At 37.2% G+C, this 24111-nt stretch overlaps 9 protein-coding genes across 9 annotated transcripts; 4 read left to right on the top strand and 5 right to left on the bottom strand.

The window, feature by feature from the left end:
- Positions 1–1322: 1322 nt before the first annotated feature.
- SAPINGB_P000057 (uncharacterized protein) lies at positions 1323–4808 on the top strand (the record flags this gene model as incomplete). The annotated part of the gene is made up of 1 exon (XM_031994782.1): positions 1323–4808. The coding sequence occupies one exon, from the start codon at positions 1323–1325 to the stop codon at positions 4806–4808; it is 3486 nt and encodes a 1161-aa protein (XP_031850673.1).
- Positions 4809–9570: 4762 nt separating this feature from the next.
- Positions 9571–11061, bottom strand: SAPINGB_P000056 (uncharacterized protein; the record flags this gene model as incomplete). The annotated part of the gene is made up of 1 exon (XM_031994781.1): positions 9571–11061. The coding sequence occupies one exon, from the start codon at positions 11059–11061 to the stop codon at positions 9571–9573; it is 1491 nt and encodes a 496-aa protein (XP_031850672.1).
- Positions 11062–11869: 808 nt separating this feature from the next.
- SAPINGB_P000055 (uncharacterized protein) lies at positions 11870–13690 on the top strand (the record flags this gene model as incomplete). The annotated part of the gene is made up of 1 exon (XM_031994780.1): positions 11870–13690. The coding sequence occupies one exon, from the start codon at positions 11870–11872 to the stop codon at positions 13688–13690; it is 1821 nt and encodes a 606-aa protein (XP_031850671.1).
- Positions 13691–14444: 754 nt separating this feature from the next.
- Positions 14445–14840, top strand: SAPINGB_P000054 (uncharacterized protein; the record flags this gene model as incomplete). Its single annotated transcript, XM_031994779.1, has 2 exons — positions 14445–14616; positions 14743–14840. The coding sequence occupies 2 exons, from the start codon at positions 14445–14447 to the stop codon at positions 14838–14840; spliced, it is 270 nt and encodes an 89-aa protein (XP_031850670.1).
- A 623-nt stretch (positions 14841–15463) lies between these two features.
- On the bottom strand, positions 15464–17430 carry SAPINGB_P000053 (uncharacterized protein; the record flags this gene model as incomplete). Its single annotated transcript, XM_031994778.1, has 4 exons — positions 15464–15978; positions 16095–16186; positions 16627–17308; positions 17370–17430. The coding sequence occupies 4 exons, from the start codon at positions 17428–17430 to the stop codon at positions 15464–15466; spliced, it is 1350 nt and encodes a 449-aa protein (XP_031850669.1).
- A 555-nt stretch (positions 17431–17985) lies between these two features.
- On the top strand, positions 17986–19062 carry SAPINGB_P000052 (uncharacterized protein; the record flags this gene model as incomplete). The annotated part of the gene is made up of 1 exon (XM_031994777.1): positions 17986–19062. One exon carries the CDS (start codon positions 17986–17988, stop codon positions 19060–19062), a length of 1077 nt encoding a protein of 358 aa, XP_031850668.1.
- A 217-nt stretch (positions 19063–19279) lies between these two features.
- On the bottom strand, positions 19280–21295 carry SAPINGB_P000051 (uncharacterized protein; the record flags this gene model as incomplete). The annotated part of the gene is made up of 1 exon (XM_031994776.1): positions 19280–21295. One exon carries the CDS (start codon positions 21293–21295, stop codon positions 19280–19282), a length of 2016 nt encoding a protein of 671 aa, XP_031850667.1.
- Positions 21296–21612: 317 nt separating this feature from the next.
- Positions 21613–22758, bottom strand: SAPINGB_P000050 (uncharacterized protein; the record flags this gene model as incomplete). The annotated part of the gene is made up of 1 exon (XM_031994775.1): positions 21613–22758. One exon carries the CDS (start codon positions 22756–22758, stop codon positions 21613–21615), a length of 1146 nt encoding a protein of 381 aa, XP_031850666.1.
- Positions 22759–22975: 217 nt separating this feature from the next.
- SAPINGB_P000049 (uncharacterized protein) lies at positions 22976–23881 on the bottom strand (the record flags this gene model as incomplete). Its single annotated transcript, XM_031994774.1, has 1 exon — positions 22976–23881. One exon carries the CDS (start codon positions 23879–23881, stop codon positions 22976–22978), a length of 906 nt encoding a protein of 301 aa, XP_031850665.1.
- Positions 23882–24111: the final 230 nt, after the last annotated feature.

Genomic DNA, 24111 nt, shown 5'->3' with positions numbered 1-24111 from the left:
AATAAAGACTTTTTCCCCATCCCCTTGAACATTTTTTTTTTTTTTATTTTTTATTTTTACCTCCTTTCTCATCATCATCATCATCATCAACAACATCAACAACATCAACACTAACAACACCAACAATTACTACTACAACCATATAAAAGCTAATAGCTTCCAATATAATCATCAACAACATTTCAAGAATCTTTCTTTATAATTTCCATTCTTGATCTATTGTCTTTTATCATCAAAATTAATAATAACAACAACATCAATTGGAAGAAGCCTTTCTATCTATCTATAATATCAATCATACTTTAATTCTTTTTTTTTTTTTTTTTTTTTTTTTTTTGCATTTCTTAAAAACAACAATTTACATTAACACCCCTTTTCCCGAAAAAAAAAATATATATATATATATATATATATAAACGCCTGCACTTTCATACTCAAAGTCCAACCTAAAAAAAAAAAAAAAAGAACTCACAACACACAATAAACCTCCCCCCCCCTGAACTGGAATTCTTCCATTGGATATATTTAATCTGCACTACCACCAATCTATATATATTGAGAGGGTCACACACAGCCTAGAGTATACAAACACATACAAATAGCTGGAGATATTCCTTTCTTTCTTTCTTTCCTTTTTTTTTTTTTCTAATTGGTGCGTACCAAAGTTATCAACAATCTCAAATGTAAGTGATCTTTTTTTTTTTTTTTTTTTTTTTTTTTTTTTTTTTTTTTTTTTTTTTTTTTTTTTTTTTTTTTGCTCTCATTCTTTTCTTCCATCTATTTTCCCTTCTGCAAAATATCATTTTTGTTACGCGTGTCATGGAAACCAAAATCTTTGGGAACATGTAATGCACTTGACCAAGTTCAACCCTTTGATTCAACCCTTTGGTCCAAATCTTTTCTCACCATTCCGTCTATTTCTACTTGGGTTTTTTCTTCGCCTATTTATTTATTTATTTATTTATTTCCTCAAATTTTATTTTTCTTATATTATTCGCCCTTTATTTATCGATCATTTCAATGCTAACCTATAATTCTTTTTAATGTATAGTTCACCACTTACATATCATACCGGTCATCGCCAGTATTAGCTAGCACCCATTATTTCACCACAATCTCCTCTTTCTCTTCCAACTGTGCCGTTGACATACTATCCTGACCAGAGTCCTCCTTATGTCTTCAGCAAGATATCTCAGTCACAGTACAAACCTAAAGAGAATAATACTTTTGACAGTATAAACCAAAGCTTAACTTCTTGTTTTTATTCATCTTCTTCTTCTTTTTCTTCTTCTTCCCCTTTAATTTGCACTAAAAATTGGTTCATGTCTGGCCAGCCAAATCAGCAAGGACACCAGACGACTCCATTAGCTACCACCAGTACTCCTGCTTCCACTCTCATTTCTCACCAACAACAACAAGCTTCTTCGTCCCTTTCTTTGGGTCCACAAATTCTTACAGCCCAACAACCACAACCACAACCACAACAATATCAACAACAACAACAACAACCACAATATCATCATCATCATCACCAAGTGACGACTAATATAGTTCCTCAACAGTTCCGTTACTTTATTCCACAGCAACAGTTTCAGCAGCAGCAGCAGCAGCAACAGCAGCAGCAGTTTCAGCAGCATCAACAACAACAGTTTCATCAACCTCCTCAGATTCAATCTCAAGGACACCCATTTGCCCTTCAACAAGGTCTTCCCCTAGTGTACGGACAACAACAACAACAACAACAACAACAATTGGTACCTGGCCAAAATCAATTTATCTCTCAGCAACAGGTTCCTCCAACTATTTATCAGCAACAGCAACAACAACAACAACAACAACAACAACAACAACAACAACAACAACAACAACAACAACAACAACAACACCTTATCCCACAAGAACACCAATCTTCTTCTTCTTCTTCTTCTTCTTCACAATCAAATAGAATGTTTGCGGTTGACAATAACCAAATCCACTTTACAAACGTTTTTTTCCCTCAAACACAACCTCCAACACAACCTCTTAATAACCTCATGAACCGTGGTCGCTTTTCTTTCTACCCTGCCACATCTGCTCCTTTAGTCAATACAACGGTGGTAACAACTTCTTTACCTGCAACAACATCAACTACAACAGCGGGTCATGACACTACTCAAAAAATGAATTCTCCTATTCTGACTACCCCAGTTTCGACTTCCTCAATGGTGGAGCCTCTTTACATGACCTCAAATGGTAGTGGACCAGATTATGCGGAGTACATAAATAACGAGTATGTGGCTACCAGTATTGAAGCATCAGCCTCTCCAATACTGACCTTCAACAACAACATGACTTGGATCTGCACAACAGAAGCAGCGGCAGCAGCAGCGGCAGCAGCAGCAGCTGTTGCAGCAAATGTTCCAATTACACCAGGTGTTTCAATTGAAACAACATCAGCTACAGCAACAGCAGCAACAACAACAACCTCGGTAACTCCACTTTCACCAGTCTCTGCGTTCCCACCTTCTTCATCAGTTCTTACACCAGCCACAACCTCTCCAGGAATGACTATCACTTCACCTACTGATTATATCCCGATCAGCAATTCTCAAACTGCTCTTTCTGTGGCTGCAACAACTGGTCCATTTGAACAACCTATTTTTATCACAGCAGACCAAAAAACTCCTCAGCAACAACAGCAACAACCTATGACCGATACAACTGGTCCATGGTATAGTTACGCGCCAATTGCGCGTCCTGATGCGAAAATAGAGTCTCACCAGGTACCGCCTCAAATGATGGTGCCTTCCAACCAACAACAACAACAACAACAAATAGTCATCAAGTCGGAAGATTCGCTGAGGCAATCACATCTTCAGCAACAACCGCAACACATCATGGTCAAACAAGAGGAGCAGGCTCTTCAACAAACGCCTCAATTCTATTCCAATGACGATAGCAGTATTATAGCAGCCCCCTTTTCAGCAGCTTCTTCTCCACAATCAATTGTTCGTTCACCTATTCGAGTTTTGGATCCTCCAATGTTTGATGGAATTGCTACCCAACAACAACAACAACAACAACAACAGCAGCAGCAGCAGACAACACCCCAGCAACAACAATTCAGCACATTTTTCACAAATTCTGTGGTATCATCCCCCCACATGCACCCTCCTCAATATAGTGCTCCAACATCTCCAAACACAACCGGTTTTATGAAGTCAAGTCATGGGGCAATTGCTGTTTCAAATCAACCAGTCGAGCCAGTGCCTGTTGTTTCAGTGATGTCAATGCAACCTTTCAATTTCCCTCCAGCTTCTGCTCCAGCTTCTATTCAAGCGGCTCCTCATCAACTGCCGGTCCCCACCCCACCAGCAGTACAATCCAGACATTCGGCCCCAAATCTCGACACGTCAGCATCAATTGGTGGATCATCTAAGGCTTTAGATAACAATAGTAATTCTCAACTATCACAAACCATTCCGAAAAAGAAGGGCCGTGCAGCTTCTCTTAGTGATACTGCTTCTTCTTCTTCTTCTTCTTCTTCACCTCGCAAAAACAAGCGTTCAAAATCAATCATCTCTTCAACTTCTGGATACTCTTCAAACGCTTCTTCTATTTCCATCATTAGCTCTGCTTCTGCTCCTCCTTCAATGTCTTCTTCTTCTTCCTCTTCTTCTGCAGCTTCAGCTTCTACTCCAGCATCTGCTCCAATTGCATCTTCTTTATCATCTCCTCCAGCTTCGTCTTCTTTCGCCTCTTCTTCCACTCCATCATCTGCGGCAGCAGCAGCAGCCGCAGCCGCAGCCGTTGCAACTGCTCTCAACTCCACTTCAAGTCCTCCTTCTACGCTCGTTTCTTCTATTTCCTCATCATCTATTTCACAGGGCACTCTTACCCCCATGGAGAAGAAATACCAGTGCCAAATTTGTGGCAAGTACTTTCGTCGTGATTTGCCTCGGCATTTGCGCACCCACTTGGAGATTACCCGGTTTGAATGTCCATTTGGCCGAGATGCTTGCCCACATAAGCAGGGCCAGTTTAATCGACCATATGATTTTAAGAAGCACTTGCTCCATGGTCACTTTACTTTTGATGATCAGAAGAAGGTGCGTTCATTCCGCGATTTGCATGCTAAGTTGGCCCACACTGGTACTTGCCGTTGTGGTCTGAGAACTACTGCTGGACAATGGCTTGATGAGCATGTGCTTGATGGTGAAAACAGATGTCCTTTATTAGTTCGAGTCCCAAGAGACAATTTGGCTGCTACTCGTGTTTTAGTCAATGAACAAATACAGCACAGACACCAAGGCCCTTCTTCCTCCTCCCCATCTTTGTCCCAAATGGCATTAGCTGAAGAGTCTCCCATTCCCATGAATGCGGAACTCCAGCAACAGCAACAGCCACAGCCCGAGCATTCGGAAATGCCTTCACAACATGTGCATGAGATGCATCAGCAACAACAGCAGCAGCAGCAGCAGCAGCAGCAGCAGATTACTATGATTCCTCCTCCTCAACATTTTCATCCTTCTCCTCAAGGACCACCGGGCCAATTGCAACAACAGCAATCTCAGCCGCAGCTGATTAATATCCAGTTCCATCCAGTTCCACAGCATCATCCTCAAATGCATTTTGCTGCTCCGGTTCCTTCTCCACCTATGATGGCGATGATGCCTGGCCATCCAGGAGTTCCACCTGTTGTTCCTCAAGGGCATGGAATGATTACACAACCACCGCAAATGATGGTTGCACCTCCATCTCAACAGCAGCAGCAGAATCCGGTTCAGTATATGACCCAACAACACCCGCATCCTCACCCTCCTCAATAGAGCGGTTGAGTCTTAAATTTTTAAACTTGTGCATTATTTACGTCTGTTTTTTTTATCTTGTTTTTTTAATGATTGTGTGTTAAATTTTTTTTTTTTACTTGTAATGTGATTCTTTTAATTTTTTAATTTTTTTTTTCTTTTTTTCTTTCTTTTTTTTTTTTTTTTTTTTTTTTAAATCCTAAAGTATATATATATTTTTTTTTCTTTATTCATGCCTATATAATATTGGCTTGATCTTGAATAATCTTATAGCATTTACAATATTTTACCTGTATAGAATAATAATAGAATTACTTAGATTTAAAATATCTTTAGTTGAATCAGTTTGATTAAAAACTTCCTTTGTGAAAAAAAAAAAAAAATGGTTTCAAGTCTTAAGTCTTAATTGATTTCATTTAAAATTTCTTTAATGAAATGCAATATTAAGTCTCAAGGTAATAGATATATCCAATTTTTAAAACATACTTTATTCATATTCTGTTTGAAAATTTACACATTGAAAACGTCTCTTTTTGTCACCTTCTAACATTTTAAAAGAGTATATATTAAAAAAAATAAACAATAAATAAATAAATACACCCACACACATACTACATCATCACATCATCATTAAAAAAAAAAAAAGAAAAAACAACAACAGGTTATATATATTTACATCTAAACAATTTTTATAAATTTATAAACAATTTTTTTTTTTTTTTTTTTTTTTCAAATCAAAAATAAAAAGAAGCACTAAAGAAATAAGGGAATGGCCAAAGGGGTGGAAGAAAGGGGAATGTACAGAAAGGAAAAAAAGCCAAACAAACTAAAAATTTAAGACTCTCCTAATACGTATTTTAGTTTTAAGTAAAGACAGTCAAAGGTTTTTTTTTTTTTTTTTTTTTTTAACTATCTACAGGTTATGATTTATATCAGGTATTATTATATGCACTAGGTAGAAAGAGAAACTAGCTAGGTGTTTTTTTTTTTTTTTTTTTATATTTATACTATGTTTACAATATTTATATATATAAAATAGATCCATAAAAGTTTTTCATTTTTCATTTTTCATTTTTAAATTTTTTTTAAATTTTTTTTAATTTTTTAAATTTTTTTTTTTTTTTTTTTTTTTTTTTTTTTTTTTTTTTCATTCTTCCATTTTTTCCCTAATTTACGAGTCTTTACAAAAAAATAAAAAATTCCCAAAGCCCACAAGATCTAAATATTTCCTAATTGAGCCAATGGCTATATATTTATCAACAGAATGATTATTATAAAAAAAAAAAAGAAAAGAAAAAGAAAAAAACACCATTCTTAGAAAGAGACTGCAATGTTAATGTGCTGTAATATAATAATAAATATGTAAATGGATTTTTTTGTTTTTGTATTTTTTTTTTTATATATGGGGTTGGTTTGACCTCCGCGTGATTTTTATTTTGTGAGCCGAGACTTTAAATCACCAACTTAACTCGCTAGTGCCACTTTTTGTTTGAACTATTATTGCAAGAGATTTTTATTGGATTGATTATTATTATTATTATTATTATTATTATTATTAAACAGCTGATTCTGCATAGGAATATTCTATCTAATGTTAAAATATATTGTAAAAATACGTTATAATAAAAATGGAAGGAGTTATTAGATAAACTGATAACTTGAGCTTTAAAAAAAAAATGATGAGAAATTCAAAAGAGAGAAAGAAAGAATTGAAAAAAAAAAATCCATATATATATATATATATATTATTTATTTAATATGGAAAATGATGACTTGTATTATCTAGATTTTTGGCAACTATTTGCCAATTTCATTAATTTTATTTTAATTTTAATTTTAATTTTAATTTTAATTATAATAATAATGATTATAATAATTTTTTTTTCTCAACACTTATGAAGATTGCTAATTATTAATTACTGTTTGTTATCCATAGTAGAGGATTTCTTTCACCAAATGACCACTACTAGCTCATTCAGATAACTGATTTAAAAAAAAAAAAAAATTAAGAAATTTGTTAATTAAAATCAAGTTAAATTTAATTATAATCAGTTTCTTTAGTAGGAATATATATATATATATAAAATGCAAGACATAGCATTGTTTAATTTTAAAATGAAATGAAAGTTTTTTTTTTTTTTTCAAAATGGCTATTGGATAAATAATAATAAAAATATATTTTTTTTTTGTTTTTTATTTTTTTATTATTAATATAATTATAATAAATAATACCACTTGTTATTTATTTATTTTTTTTTTTTTAAAATAAATTGTTTACAAGTTTTCACAAAAAGAGATAGAGGCATTATTGATAGTTTAACTATCTAAGAATTTCGTATTTCCCAAAATTAAGTTACAAAGAATGTAGTAATGTTTTAACTAAATGAATATATATATATATATATATATATATATATATCTAATTCAACTGGACAACTGTATCGGGGTATTTGGTTAATAAGAAAAAAAATTTCAAAGTGACGTCTAATCATTTACCGCAATTAATAGCCCAAAATAAAATAAAAAAACATTTAAATTATTATTATTTTATTTATTATTTTATTTATTTATTTTTTTTTTCATTTTTTTTCTTTCCCTGATTCTTCTTCATCCATTAGTAACAAACTAGTGATGATCATTTTGGAAGGATGGATTTATCCATTTTGTCATTTGCATATAACTAACTGTATTAATTACTTGCTAACTGGTTTATTTCTTTCTTTTAATTCTTTTTCCCGTATTTCCATACAATTCCTAGAACATGATTAAGGTCCAACGGATAGTATAATTATGCTTATAAGGATATATATATTTAGATTTTTTTTTTTATTTTTTTTTTAAATAAAAAAGAAAAAGAATATTTCAATAACAAAAAGGGAGTCTTCGACAATAATTATAAAATAAATATAAAAATTCAAATAATTAGAAAGAATGGATTCTTTTCTTAAAACAAAGAGAATAATAATAAAAGATGGGAAGGGATCGACCCTTAGTGGTACCTAACACGAGGCACTCAAGAGATCTTTTCTTTTATTTTATTTTAATTTTTTGCAAGCAATTTATTCTCCCCCCTCCCCACTCTGAAAAAAAGATTTACGAAAGTAAAGAAAAAAAAAACCAACTGATTAAAATATTAAAGAAATTATGATGATGATAATAATAATAATAATAATAATAATAATAATAATAATAATAATAATAATAATAATAATAATAATAATAATAATAATAATAATAATAATAATAATAATAATAATAATAATAATAATAATAATAATAATAATAATAATAATAATAATAATAATAATAATAATAATAATAATAATAATAATAATAATAATAATAATAATAATAATAATAATAATAATAATAATAATAATAATAATAATTATTATTATTTCTTTTAACCGAATGGGAATTTGAACCTTGAGAAGAACATTTAACATAAAAAAAACCACTTTTTACAAAAAAAAAAAAGAAAAAAAAGAAAAAAAAGAAAGAAGAAGAAGAAATTGATTGAAAGTTATTTATTTTTTTATTTTATTATTATTATTATTATTATTATTATTATTATTAAAATATCCGCAAATATCGGCAATAAAATTAGGGCTTATTGCGTAACTCTAAGAGAGACAATAATTATTCTCTATTTAAGGCAAAAAAAGCGTTTTCATAGATAAAGTGATTTATCATACATACATACATACTTACATACATGCAAATACATGAAAGCCATCTTTTAGATGACTCAATTAAACATAATAGCAATACAATGGGGAAAAAAAAAAAAAAAAAAGAAAGGAAAAAGATAAAAAATAAAAAATAAAAAATAAAATTAACAAAAAGGGAAAGTTAGAAGTTAATATATGCTTATAAGTTTATATTTATTTTTCCTTTATTTTAAAAATTTTTAAAATTTTTAAAAGTCAAATATATATTATTATTATTATAATAATTATGTACGGCCTTGAAATATTTAAATATTTAAATATTAAATAAAAATTAAAAAAAAAAAAGGAATTTTTATATATATATATATATATGATAATGGGAAATTACTTGCACGTGTAAATTAATAATAACTTTCAAGACAGAACATATAAGAAATTACCTAATAATAACAAATGTCTTTTTTTTTTTCTTGTTCTCTTTTAATAATAATAATGACATGTGATTTTTCATATAAAATCTTTGATATAACGACATTTCAGTTAAATTAATAAAAAAAATTAATTATATTATTATTATTATAAATGAATTAAATAAACAAATAAATAAATAAAAAAAATTAAATTAAATTAAATCAAATTAAATTAACCTAAAAAACTAACTCTTTTTTTCTTAAAATCTTAAATCATAAAAATGTAAATTTTAACCGCTCTTCTTCTTCTTCATTTTTTTTTTTTTTCTGTCTTGCTCTGATATCTATATCTATATCTATATCTAAAATAAATTTAGCTTAATATACGAATTGAATACATAATCACAATTTTGGGTTAAATCCGAACCTATGGAACTTCATTTTTATATTTTATAAATCGCAAAGAAAAATTAAAAGAAAAATTAAAAGAAAAAAAAGAAAAAAAAATAAAATAAAGAAGAAAATTTCCAAATTTCGGTTAAAATTGTTCTTTTCATATATTCTTTTACTTATTTCTCGCTCATTCATATATCAACTCCAAAATGTACAAGACAAAAAAAAATAATAATAATAATAATAAAAACCATGACTTCGTTAAATTCATTAGAATAATAAAAATAATAATAAAATATAAACACCCATTTAAGAAAACCGCTGCCGTTTAGGCTCAATATTACTATTATAGAAAAATGCAGATACTGGCGCAGCATATGAACCCTTAGATGATGATGATGATGATGATGATGATGCAGAAGAAGTGTTCCCTCCATCCAGGGCAGAAGACAAAGAGGAAGAAATATTAGGAGAAGAAGAATATTGCTGTTGTTGCTGAGGAATCTGTGGGGATAGTGATCCATCACGTACCGATAAGGGTACTGCTCCACTATCATCGCGTGAACCTACTGCGGATGCCGATGAGGACGGCAAGGATGCGGTCCCTAAAGAGGAAGAAGAAGCGCCAGTAACTCCTGCCATATAAATATTACGCTTTAAGGGATTACTTGGAGTCCCTCCTAGTATTCTTAGTTGTTCGTTGGTTAAATACATTGTTGCCGCAGTGTCCGCTTCTATGGGAGAAACTACTACGGACTCGGAAACTGAAGAACCAGCAACAGCACCAACAACACCAACACCAGCAGACGATGAAGAACTCACATTAGCAGAAGATTGCATGATATCCAAAGATGCAGTAGATGAAGCTTCTGGTGGTACTGAAGACCGTGTTCTAGTTTTAAGCTGTTGCTGCTGGCGGTGATGGTTATTTAAGCGACTAGGGTATTCATCATCATTGATGTCTTCCAAAACATCAGAATCAGATGCTTCATCTTGGTCACAAAGAGTGGGACTTGTTCTATGATATGCAAGAGCAGCTTTGTGATTGAGGTTATTGGTAAAATTCTCATCTGGAGAACCTGAGGATGAATCTGATGAGGGTTTGGCAGATCCAGGGTTGTAGTGAAAAATGTTGCCATTGTAGGAAGTTGGCGGGACTTCAGTGGAAAGGTATGCAGGATGGAGAGAGGATGTGAATGTGAATTGATTTGTAGATGTAGGAGTGGATCGGCTAGTTGTTTTAATATTAGACGCGTGGGAATTCTGAGCTGAGTCTTGATGAGTAGCAGAAGAAGAACGTGCTGAATCTTTTGAAACTGATGAACGAATTGGATTAGAATTAGAAGACGAAGACGAAGAAGAAGAAGAAGAAGCTTGTGCGTTCATATTATGTTGCTTATTGAGTGCCCAGTTTAGTATTCCTTCAAGGGTAACCGTTGAATGGTTGTAATTGTGATGAGCTGAAGAAGAAGAGGAAGAAGAAGAGGAAGAAGAAGAGGAAGAGGAAGAGGAAGTGGAGGTAGAGAAAGAAGAAGATGAACAAGGCGTGGTTGATGTAAGATCAGAACCGGTAGTTTCAGCATTAGCACCGGTGATTAGTTGAATAAGATCATTGAGACACTCCATGTATCCTTGAGACTTGAGCAGCTTGGATTTGGAACCGGAGAGTGTGTAAAGACGGGTGACTGCTCGTGCGGCGGTCTTAAACTCGGAGACGATGTTAGCCTCGAGTGTGGCGAGCTCTTGCTCGACCGGTGGACGGTTAGGAAGATGAGAAGAGAGAGAGCCGAGAGAGTCCATGAGTTGGAAAAAGAAGAGAAGCTAAGTACGGGTATGTTAGGTACTGAGTTTAGTATTGTTGATGTTGATGTTGATGTTGATGTTGATGTTGATGTTGATGATGATGATGATGATAATGATGATGAATATCTAAAGCTATTTTGGGTGGTAGTATAATAATGTGGAGATCGTGTGATGGCCTAACAAAAGTCCAGCAGTACAACTGAAAGACAACTCTGCAATTGTGTAAGCTAAATTAAAAAAAAAAAATAAAATAAAAAAAAAAAATAAAAAAAAAAATAAAAAAATTTGTAATAGGGTTAGGTTTGAATATATGTTACAAGGTTTAATTAAAATTGTTACATTATTACATTATCATCACATGATTAAAACATGTAACAAAACCCCATATATATATATATATATATATATATATATATATATATATATTGGTGGGCAGACAGTAAACCAAATACTCTACAGTTGCCTTTTCGCTTAACGGCCCACCACCACGCAATTACACCTACTAGCCGGCCAATTTGCCTTGCCAGCTGTGCCAGTTGTGCCAGTCTGCCATGACATTTAAAATTCTCTCAGCCAAAAAAAAAAAAAAAAACCTGCGGGCTTTTTTTTTTTTTATTATTTTTTATTTTATATCTTTTTTTTATCCCTCGTCTTGTTCAAAACTTCCTCCTTAGATTACAAACTTTTTTCTTTTCCCACACTATTAAGCTTACGATTTTTTTTTTTTTTTCTCTTTTAAAAGTTACCACTCTTATTCAAAAAGAAGAAGAAATCATATATCTATAAAACTCGAAATTATTTCAAAATGCTTAAAGGCGCTAAGAAAGCCATTGTCCGTACACCCCACAGACTCCTGGGCAACAAGAGCATTGAGGACAAGATTATCATTGATTGGACAAAAGACTTTGTCACAGCAGACGAGGCGTTATCACAAGTGGCAAGAGAAACAAAAAAGTTTGCATCAACATGGCGGGACATTTGCTCGGCACAGGAGTCACTGTCCCTGGCGTTCCGAGAGATTTATGAGCCAATTCGCGACGAAAATGCCTACCGCGTGGTGCAGGAGACCCCTGAGAGTTCCTTGACAGCTGTTGCTCAGTTTAGTGAGTTTGTAGGCAGTGCCATGAAGGATGCAATTGACCCTTACCTTCAATCCCTGGAGGGCCCATTTTCTACCCGGATTGGTGAGGCTCAGGAATGCCTTAAAAGTGTGCAAAAGCTTCTCACCAAACGTGAACACAAAAAGGTTGACTTTGACCGCAACAATAATGCCCTTGAACGTCTCAACAAGAAACGGCACGGTGGTGAGGCTCTTTCCGAAAAGGAGCAAACATCTCTGGCCCACCAGGAACAAGAACTTGAGGCTGCTACGGAAATGTTTCACGAGCTGGATGAAAAGGTCAAATCAACTGTTCCATATGTTCTCACTTACATGTCGGAGTTCCTCAACCACATGACGGTGTCCTTGTACTTAACACAACTCAAAGTTTTTGAGGAGGCCCAACGACTACTTGCCAATTATGCTCAACCCCAAGGCCTGTCTGGCCATCTTGTTTCAACCGGTGTTACCAGCCCCCAGAGAAGCACCAACGGGCTCGGAACCACGGGTCCTTCGCCCTCTCCGCTTTTCACTGGAGAGCCCAGCGATTATGTCAACATTTTGGATTCGTGGGAGGCTCGCTATGTAATTACGCAGCCTCGATATGAAGAAGGAATCTTAACAATTAAGGAGGGCAAGACAGTAGAGACACCGATTGGCCAAGAGCGACTGGCGCGACGCCAGCAGGCTATGGAGCGTGCGCAACACAAGACCAAAAACGTGGTCAAGACCGGGTTGCATGCGACTCAAGGGTTGGTCCACAAGGCTTTTTCATTTGTGCCCAACCGCTACGTCAAGGACATTCAGTTTTCGTCTGCAGAGCTGGGCTTTTTCAGCGCGGAGGCCGATCTGTTGCAAGCTGCAGAGCACGATGCAAACCACCTCCACGGTATCATGTCTACACCAACTTCTCCAGTGTCTGGTGGTGCTGGTGTTAGTGGTCACCATAGCAGTGCCAGTGTTGGTGGAGTTGGTACGTTTGGAGCCGGCTTTTCATTCTTTAGACGTCCATCGCCCACCACTTCTAATACCAGTTTGGCTAAGACTCATTCGTCACAGGGACCTGTGCGGTCGCCGAGTACACGGTCTGCACGCACGTTGAGTATGACTGAGGATTCTGCAGGGCTCGGGTTCCATTATGGCCGTAGCCCTGTGACAAGCTTTGAAGATGTTGCTGCAGAAGCCGCTGAAGAGAGGGAAGCTAAGGAGGCTCTGCGAACGCGTGTGCGCGCGTCCATGTCAACAGCTGCGCGGACGTGGACACTTGGTGACGAAGTGAGTGACCGGCTACGCAGCCGTACAGTGCTTGGGGAGCCGACACCGCAGCGCAATATTGCGCCTGAGAATGAGCGTGCGCGTGCGTTGTTTACATTTGGTGGGGAAGAAGCTGGCGATGTATCGTTCCAAGCAGGTGACGAGCTTACAATTCTGGACCATGGAGACGAAACAGACGATCAATGGTGGTTTGGCCAGACACAGGATGGCCGGGTGGGGCTTTTCCCTCAGACATATGTGCAGGTGCTGTGATTGAATATGCCGTGATTTTGTTGTATAAAAGAAAAAAATGATTGCGGTAATATATATAAATATATATATATATATATATATTTTCAAGGTGGAGATGAAGATTTTTGGTTGGTTTTTACATGTGGAAACATTTTGACTTGAATGTAAAAAAAAGAATATGAATAACAAAAGATATTAATAAGTAAGTTTACATTACCCATTGGTAAGCGTAAGTGATGCAGCTTGTGACTCTTTTGAAGACAACTAGCCGTACAGAAGAGGGGGTGGGTGAGTGGAAAATGGTAATTTTTTTTTTGGAGGAGGAGGCAAACAAAAAAAAAAAAAAAAAAAAAAAAAAAAAAGAGTCAGCCAAAAAATGTTTTTATGACGACAACAAACAATAATAACAACAGACATAAAGTGTGAAAAATTTTTCAGATTGAGTAAAAGAAAAAAAAAAAAAAAAAATATAAATATTCTGGAAAGCCCACCTGGATTTTACAATCTTTTTTTTTTTTTTTTTTTTTTTTTTCCTTCTTCTTCTTTCTTTTACTTGATCTTTTTTACTATAATCAATCATTTCAACAAGTTCGTCTGGCACCATCGTTACTCCGAATAGTACACCGCACTCCGCACTTGTCAATCAATCAATCAATTAATCACCCTTTAATACTTTTATAACCAAACTAATACTCCGGAAAATTCTTTATTATTTTTCTTTTTTCATTTCAATTATTATTTTTTTTTTTTATAAATCATTATATATATATACACAATGGCTTTTATTCCCTTTGAAGAAACCCGCGCTCAATCTACCGCAAACTCGCCTGCTCTTGGTCCTGCTGGTACCCCAACTTTGGCTGCTACTGCTGCCGGCCAGCAACAGTCTGCTTCTGAAAAGGCTGCTGCTGATCAGAAGCGTGAAATTTTTAGATTATATGCTCCTGGTAAGTCTTTAATTTTTTTTTTTTTTTAATAAATCACCTATTATATATCAACCACTGGATACCATGGTTTAATTTGATTGGAAATTTAATTTGAAAGCAAACTTCAATACTAACTGAAACGTGTAGGCCAAGAAGAACATCTTGAGGGCCAGGAGACTCGTCATGAGGACAGTTTCCCTCCTGCCATTATTCTGCGTGGACCCTCAGCGGCCAAGCAGCAATAAATGTGCTAATTTTAAATCTTTCAATTTGTTTTTTTATTTTTATTTTTAAAATGACTATTTTTTCATCTGTTTTTTTTTTTTTTTTTTTTTTTTTTTTTCCTTTCCTAAAAAAAAAAAAAAAAAAACAAAATTAAAATTCACTTTATTAAACGGCAAAAAAAAAAAAATTACGTTTCGACGGCGTCTCGATAACGTTTCATCTTAAATGTTTTAATGTATTTATATAAAATCCTTTTTTTTTTTTTTAATTTATAGAGCCAACAAGAAAAAAGTATTAAATGTCCTTTCCGTTTCTTTCAATCTTATTTGTTGTTGTTATCAACTATCGATCTTGATTGCAGATCTCACTCAATTCTTTGGTGACCGTTTGTTTGACCCACATGGGTTTAAACTCCCTGGCTATTAATCCGTGAGTTTTTCCGAAAAAAATTAGAAAATCCTCATCCATATTGAGCGTTTAAAAAAAAAATTAAAAAAAACTACCACCTCAATATTATATAAAAAATTCTGCATTTTATATTACACTAGATGCATCATCCCTATAACCAAAAAGAAAAAAGAAAAAAGAAATAGAAACAAACAAGTAACTTTACTTATTCTTCATGTCATTTTTCTCTAATAAATCATTCATGCAACCGATCCTCAGCCCGCTCGCCTCGCTTATCAATCTCACGCTGAAGCTGCTCAAAAATCCGGTCCCGGTACTGCTCCATAGTCTCTCCTTCCTCGCCTGCAGACCCTGAGCCCAGCCCAAGGTACCCTAACCCTTCAACCACTTCATCCTCATCAAACCCGTCCTCGTTCTCGGGTCCATTGGGCCCAGAAACCCCAGGCGTGATTCCGCCCACACCCCGCACGTGTGCCCGGCGGTAGTTCTTCCGACGCGTTGTTCCAGGCCGTCCTGCATATGCAGAGTCCATATCATCATCTTCCAAATCTCCACCATAGTCGTGCTCATACCCGTCATCATTATATGGATCCTCATTATCGTCATCATCGTAAGCCAGATGAGTATAATCGTATGCAACATCCGAATCTGAATTTTCCCCCCGAGAAGCCTTTCCAAACCGGTAATCTTGGTCGTCTCCAGCACCGTCACTTTCCTCATCGGGGTAATCGTTTTTGTAATAATCCTCGGCTAAAAGAAGCATTAATGGTCGTTAGTGAAAGACCTACTAATTAAATACTGATAAAGTTTCCTTCAGAAAATTCCAACCATCACCACCTAAGGGTTATATTCTTTCTTCTACTCACCATTGGAATCTTCATCATCGGTGGCCATGACGTCACTATCTTCGTCATCGTCGCCAACTCCAAGAAGTTTCTCATCGTCGGATTCAAAACGACTAAACAATCACGAAAGCGCAAGCGCAAAAGTAAAACAGTTATTATTTAATACTTGAACAGAATTTCATTTTTGGTTTTATTATTACCGCCATGGGGATTTTCATATATAAAAGAAAGTAGTATGCTGGTGAAAAATAAAAAAAAAATTATTTTTCAAAATTAATCGTTTTTTTTTTTAAAAATACAAATAAAATCAAATAATTATTGTACACAGATTTTCAACAAAACAATTAAAAAAAAATGTGTGGGGTTATTTCATCAGAGTGTTCTCATTATAGGGTTGAAATTTTTCAACAAGATGAAATATATTATGCAAGGAAATTGAAAAATGATAATGCAGGAACCCGAAGGTAGTTGTGAACAAAAAAAAATAGCAAACAAAAAAAGCAAAGACAAATAAAAAAATAGGGAAAACAAAAAGCAAAAGACCAACACTTACATGAGTCCAATGAGTCCTTCGCCAGAAGCTTGGGGTGCTCCAGGAATTCCGGAAAACGTGGGCAGCTGGTAACGGTAATAAATGTCGTAAACATAATCCTCAGCCTCCGAATCAGGTTGTGTCACTGGTCCTGTGGTATTTTGCTGCTGCTGCTGTGCGTCTTGGTGCAATTTACGCGCATGACCAGACGGCAAGTGACGCTGTTGTTGTAGTTGCTGCGACGGGTTGCCAATAGAAGAACTATCATCTAAATATGTATCAAGCATTGATGTGATTTCTGGTGGTAACATGTCAACATCCTGTTGTTGCTGTCCTTGTCCTTGTTGTTGTTGTTTTTGTTTCTGCTGATTCAGTTGTTGAGCATTTTTATCATTGGTAGAACCACTACCAACTGAAGGTCGTACAAGTCGAAACACACGACTATTGCTGGAACCACCAATACTGGAGCGCGTAGATACATTTCCGGGAACAGTTAATGGGGCCCGCTCAAGTACAATGTCGCGTGGCACGGCCGTGGGAGTGGCCTGGAGAGAAGATGAAGCCGCAGACAAAGTGTCTTGGGCAGTAGGCTGACCGCCAATCGACAAATCTGGTCGGTCAACAGTTTGTGACAGTCGATATACAACATTGTCAACGCGAACTTTTTTGCGCGCAGATAGCGAAGTTCGCGTGTCGTCAAAATCTAGATAAAGATACACGTTTTAGTTAAATAAAAATAAAAATAAAAAAAAAAAAAAGCATACACAAAGCAGTGACAGGGTCGTCTGTGCGTTTACGTTTAACTCTTAGAGCTGTAGCAATCATTGGTATATAATAAAACAAAAAGAACGCGTTTTAAATCGAAATTTCTAAAGTTTTTTGTTATTTTTTTTCTTAAAATTTTTTTTAGGTGAGTGGAAGATGTTGGAAAGAAAGAAGATTTAAAGTGGTGGATTTTTTTTTAAACGCAAAAGTGGTGACTATTTTAGTGGCCAGAAATTTCAGTTCTCCCAAAATGGCAACAATGTGAACCACAGCGAACCCTTATAAAAAAAGTTCAGCCGTTTGTTGCCGCATGCATTATTCTTAAAGTAGAGTCGAACACACATTCCACATGAAACATTCCTAAATATACTCTAATCAGCCTCAGATATTCTAACGCACAAAATACCCGTCCCATACGGCCAGATCATCATGTCTTGCTTCCCTGTCATCTTTTTTTTTTTTTTTCTCAATCCTGCTTAAATAAACCCCTCCCCACACATACGAACAAACAAACAACAACCAGTCGTCTTTTCAAAGGAACCCCATTCCAGCACCGCTTTTCAAACCCTTTCCATCGGCTCAGCTTGTTCGTGTATTTCACATATTTTCCGAACCATGTTGAGCGTTCCTGTTTTCACATCGCTTGTGGCTCTGCTGGCATGTTTTGCTCCCAACTCTGTCGCGGCCCAGCAATACGGCCTTTCCAATACAGCAGACACATACCATAGACTGGAGTCTTACCCACACGCACTTAAAATGCCCTTCCTCGACAAGTATCTTTCATCACGCTTTTATGATTATGGTGGAGATACACTCATCAAGTCAGACTCTTTCATCAGACTCACAGGCGATCGTGCTGGCGAGGCTGGCTGGCTTTTTTCCAAACTCCCCGCTATGCCAGAATCTTTCCAGATCGAATTTGATTTCAAGATTCACGGCCATGGTACCACTCTTTACGGTGATGGTCTGGCTTTGTGGATCACCTCACACAAGGGCGAGCTTGGCCCTGTTTTTGGCTCAAAAGACAAATTCCAGGGTCTCGGACTGTTTTTCGACACGTACAAAAACAACCGTCCCAACAAGGCTTTTCCCTACGTCATGGCCATGATGGGCGACGGCAATACCGAGTACGATCGAGCTAACGATGGTCTGGCAAACGAACTCGCTGGCTGCTCTGCCCGTGGTCTCCACAACCCTCGCGACATTTCTCACGCTCGTCTTACCTATGTCAAGGGAAAGTTCATGTCTCTTGATCTCGACTACAAGACCCCGGATGCCGAGCCTCGTCAATGGACCAATTGTTTTGTCCTTGAGGGTGAAAAGGCTCAACTGCCTTCTACAGGTCTTTTCCTCGGTTTCAGTGCGCGCACTGGCCAGCTCACCGAGAATCACGACATTCATCGTGTTCAAGTTTACTCGTTGCGCAACCCTCCTCAAACTTATTCTGATCTTCGTGACCACGACGCTGGAATGTACACCGTTGCCAACGCCGGAAACAGCGGCAGCAGCAATGGCAAGCGCTTATACTCGCAAAAGTCTCAATCCAAAGGCTCATGGCTTGGCTTTTTTGGCAAAGCCCTTGGTGTGGTAGCTGTCATTATTGTTCTTGTGTTTGCCTATGGCCTTTATCTTACAAAGGTCAAGGACAAGCGCGAAAAGGCAAACAGAGACGCTTACTACATGTCATATTAAAACCAAAAAAAAAAAAAAAAAAAACATACCCTTCAAATGACAATGATAGAATTATTAAAAAAGAAAAAATTAACAAAAAAAATTTTTCACACACAACTTTGCTTCTTTTTTTTTTTTTTGGATTAGATGGCCTTGTTTTTTTGTTGTAAAATGGCCCGGTTATATATAAAATTAAAAAATGCACTAATTTTTGTTCCAATTTTTTTTCTTCATTTTTTCAAAGACAATTGCAATGTTCTGTTGAATTTGTCACTTTGAGAGCTCCTGGATTGTACTTGACATTCCAAGCATAATAATAAACTAAAACACCTAACGGCTGACCAAGGAAAAACGCTAGCCAAAACACCATGTTCCCAATAGTCGATCCTGGTCCACGCATTCTCTCGAGTGGAGCTGTGACCAAAATAAGAGGGACTTGAAGCATCATGGAGAAGAAGGCAAACCCCAAGACGTTATGTGTGGGAATCCCCACCATCACCTCGTGCAAAACGGCTGACACAAAAAACACAGAGAGCGACGATTGAAACGTCGAAAAGCCGCGCTTAAGCATGGGGATGTACAAATGTCTGCGAAAATAATTGCTTACAGGCCGATTCCAAAGTTTCCAGTATGTTCCCAAAGACCCACTATTCCACCAATCCTGATAAAAGTCGCGGTCTGCAAAACGCGTTAGCTCTGCAAGCAAGTTGAGAAAAGACTGAAATAACGCAAAAAACCCAAGTAGCCACACCAGAATTGAAACCGTAGCAAGCTTCATCAGTCGCTCACCCATAAGCACCAGGTTCTGTAGAGTTGACGTCTGTAATTTGTTGTTATTACCCTGGCGCTCAGTAGCCATCCGTTGCAACGAATTTTCCAAAATAGGCACCGCGTACTGGCGCACTATAAACCACATCACAACAACCAGCACAATAAGCTCCGCAATATGCCGCGCAACAAACCGCCAGCGCACTCGCGGTGTTCGTGGGTACACGGGCTGGTACACAAGCGTAGGGGCCCACCAAAAGTACACAAGATTGCCAATGGTTAGGTTGGTAGGATAAGGTTGCGATGAGTAGAGCTCAGGAACCTCTGGAATATCATTATCATTTTCATTGCCTGTTTTTTTGTTTGCACGTTCGATAATCGTTGCATCTCGCAAATCACGGTTGGTCAGAGCGTATGAAGCTACCTTAAGACAAAGTACAACTGCGTGAATCTCGCAAATGGTGCCAACCACTGGATGCCAAATGTTTGTGTACACAGTGTACGACGTGATCACAAGGCACAAAAGCGCATTAATGGCGTGTAATGCCGCAAATAGCCGCCACAGGTGCTTCATCTTGATTTTGCCTGCAATACTCGAAGATGTTGAAGACGGTCGGGTGGCAAAACTCTTTTTACGAGAATTTTCAATCGGCTTGTCCTCAGTAGTAGCTTCCTTGGGAAGAAGCACTTGTGAATCTTGCCGCGCGGCTTGAGGGGTTAATGCCCAAGACGCTGCAACCCGTTCCACAACAAGTGATACAAACAAGTGTCCCGGAATGAATGCCGTAAGCAGTAGCGCAATTTTAATATCATGATCTGGAATTCCAGACATGCGTTCAAAACTCGCCAGCAGCCCGTACTTAATGTAGTTTTCTACCAACAAACGGATGTTGCCTACAATTAAGACGATCATGGCCAGGTTGCGGAATCCAAAATACCGCGTGGGAGATTCACCGGACGAAGGTCTGGAAACTTCAGGCTTGGACTTGGATTTGTACTGAGTTGTTCCAAGTGAATATATGTTTTCACGCGAAAATATAGAATCCTGTGCGTTAATGTGGATGGGCCGGTAATGTGGAAGTTGTTTTTTAGCCGGTTGCAATTTTACAGGGGGGTTTTTAGAGTCGAAAGACTCAGAAACTGGTTTAACTGTCTCCGTGATCGTTGTTGCTGACGTTGCAGCGATGGGAATAGGCAAGGCATCTGTAGACTCTACGCTTGCTTTACTTACATTGCCTAAGTTGTGAATGTTGCTATTAAATTCGCCATCGCTTAACAGTGATAAGTTTTTAGAGTCATTTTGACTGCGAGGTTGGTTTGCAGGAAGCTTTGTTTCTGTAGAATCCAATGAAAGAAGCTGCGGCGAAAGAGCTGGTGTTGTTGTAGACCCAGCACTAGTCGAAGCCCTACGAGTCGACATGCGACGACGGGTCAAGAGGAACGGAGATGGTGGGTGAGGTTCTAGCGGTGGGTCGATATCAGTCATTTTTTTTATGGAGGTTTGAATGTTTAAAATTTAAGCTTTTAAAGAATGCAAAAAAAAAAAAAAAAAAGAGGGGAAAAAAACAAAATAATGAGAAAAATGAAAAAATCTCTTTATTTTTTTAAAAAAAAAAGACTTGTTTCAATCTAAAGAATTCACAGACAAAATGCAAAATATAAATACTTATAAACTAAGGTTTATTGAGGGGAAAAGAAGAGAAAAAAAAGCTTTTAGGGGAAAGATGGTATATTATGTACATGAGTTTAAAAAAATGCCGAGCTTATTTACAAATAGTTTGTATTTACACTCTAATAACGTAACTAGTTAAGACCGACAGCGCGATTGACCTCTGCCATTGTAATTGCTGCAATTTCACGCGCGCGCAGCGACCCACGACGCGCCACGTCGTCGACATAATCTAAATCCTTCATAAGGCGTTCGTACTCTGTGCGTACAGGTGCCAGCCCCTCCGCAATGATTTGCGCAACACCGTCCTTGAGCTCCTTGTGGTCCTTGGGAGCAATATCTTTGAGAACTTGTTGCGGGGTTGTTTGCAAAATACCCGACGCCATTTCCAGCAAATTGGCAATACCTTGGCGTGTAACCGGGTCATATGTGATAGGTCCCTGCTGAGAGTCTGTCACAGCACGACGAATTGCCTTTTGAATACGAGCTGGGGAGTCTGGAATGTAAATGCAAGCAGTTTGGTCTGGGTCGGACTTTGACATTTTTTTAGAGGGATCTCGCAGAGAAGAAATTTTTTTAAATGGCGCAAAAATAGTTTTTGGTTCTGGGAAAATGGGTTTTTTGTCAGCTCCTGGGTATTTCTTATTGAAGGTAGCGCATATATGGCGAGTAAGTTCAAGATGCTGGGACTGGTCCTCACCAACAGGGACATAAGTTGACTTATAAAGAAGAATATCTGCGGCCTGGAGACACGGGTAGGCAAAAAGACCAAGATGAAGTTTAGACAAAGCTGATTCAGAAGCATCTGTAAGAGAAGTAGATTCATCGAGCTGAGCCTTGGACTTCCACTGAGTCATACGATTAAGATAACCCATGCCAGTGACGGTCGACAGCAGCCAGTAGAGTTGGGTATGCTCTGGGACTTGAGATTGCTGAAATACAATACATCGGCTAGGATCAATTCCTGTTGCCAGCATGGACGCCACAGCTTGAGACCGGGTGAACCGCAAGGATTTCGGGTCTTTAGGAATAGTCAATGCGTGAAGATCAGCAATTCCAAACAAAAGACGTGGGACCGAGGGGTCGTTAGAGTTGGGGAAAGCTGTAGCCGTTTGATTTTGAATATCGACCCAGGACTTGACGGCACCGAGGTAGTTGCCAAGATGGAAAACGCCGGTGGGCTGGATCATAGAAAAAGCAGTAGATTTTGCCGGTAGTACTGTAGTTGCCAACTCCAGGACAGTGGACTTGGCCGAGCGGACCGCAGCGGCAGCTGACATGGTTGTTCTTATAGTTGATGATACTGGTGGAGGAAAAAAAAAAAAAAAAAACGCGATTCTGAAAATTTCACTCTAAATCAATAAATTTAATATAATAATTAATACCATAATTATTGTGATTACTAATCTTATTAAAATTAAAACGTAAACTTTTTTTTTTTATTATTAATTTTCAGTCTATCTAAACAAAACAAAAGGTCCATGGAGAGGGATACAATCAAGAGTCGGCCTTCTTATCTTTAATAGTAGGCTCGATAACCTTCTTCCAAGTGAGTTCCTTAATTTGGAACCACTTACCACGCTGGCCACGGGTAAGCTTGGTATCAACAAGAACAAAGCCCTTCTTCTTAAGTACAGCAATGGCGGGCTTCTCCGTGGATTCACACAGAGCGGTGATGGCCTTTGCACCAAACTGGTCGCGTGCCACCGCAATGGCCTTGTCCAATAGATCACTGCCCATGCCAATGCCACGGTATCTACGCAGCGCGGTCCAAGCAGTTAGCATTGCAGTGCCCTCAGGTTGTTTATGATAAATCTTGATCTTGGTTTCACGCTCCTCATCGTAGCGCTTCTTTTCTTCATCAGTCATTTTGGCGATAGCTTCTGTAGACTTTTCAAGAGCAGAAGCGACAGCTTCTTGGCCGGGCTTGTAGTCAGGGGGAGGCTTGATGGCAACTGTGCCAACAACGAGGTTCTTGTAGATAAAAGAAAAGGCCTCCACATCAGGAGCAAAGATTTCGTCAATATCCATGCGCTCGGCAATAGCGATAATTTCCTCAGTGTACCTTCCAACGATGCTAAACATAGCAATGCCAAAGCCGCCAAGTGACATGATAAGCATACCCCAATCCATACCAAAGGAATCAGCGCGCATGCGGATGCGGTAGACAATAAATGCAGCAATCAAGAAAAAAGATGAAATAAAAAGCTTGTTCTTAATGATAACGTTGTTGGTGAGGTTGCGGCGCTGAGCTTGCGCATCCGTGACAACTTTGAAGGACTCGACGAGACGTTCAGGATGTTCCTTAAGGTTTAAAAGTTCAAGAGTTGTACGGACTTCTTCTTGTTCTTCCTTTTCCTGTTCAGTAGGCACAACGGCCGCATCTTTGGAATCTTTAGACATTTTGTAAAGTATATTAAAAGTATATTTTTCAAAAAAAAAAAAGTGTACAAAATTTTTTTTCAACAAAGAGTAAGGGAAAAAAAAAAAGAATAAGAATAAGAATAAGAAGGAAAAAAAAATTTAAAGACGGAAAAGAATTTTCTTTTAAAGTTAAGTTATCGGCCACGAGCGAAAAGGGTGTGGCAGCAGCAGTTTAGCGGGGTGGCGCGTGGATGTTGTAGGCAAAGACT

This window comes from Magnusiomyces paraingens (assembly GCF_902498895.1).
Source record: "Magnusiomyces paraingens strain CBS 517.90 genome assembly, contig: contig1, whole genome shotgun sequence".
NCBI classification, from domain to species: domain Eukaryota; kingdom Fungi; phylum Ascomycota; class Dipodascomycetes; order Dipodascales; family Dipodascaceae; genus Magnusiomyces; species Magnusiomyces paraingens.
Note: the sequence above shows the minus strand (reverse complement) of the source record. Positions and strands in the feature narration are given on the sequence as shown.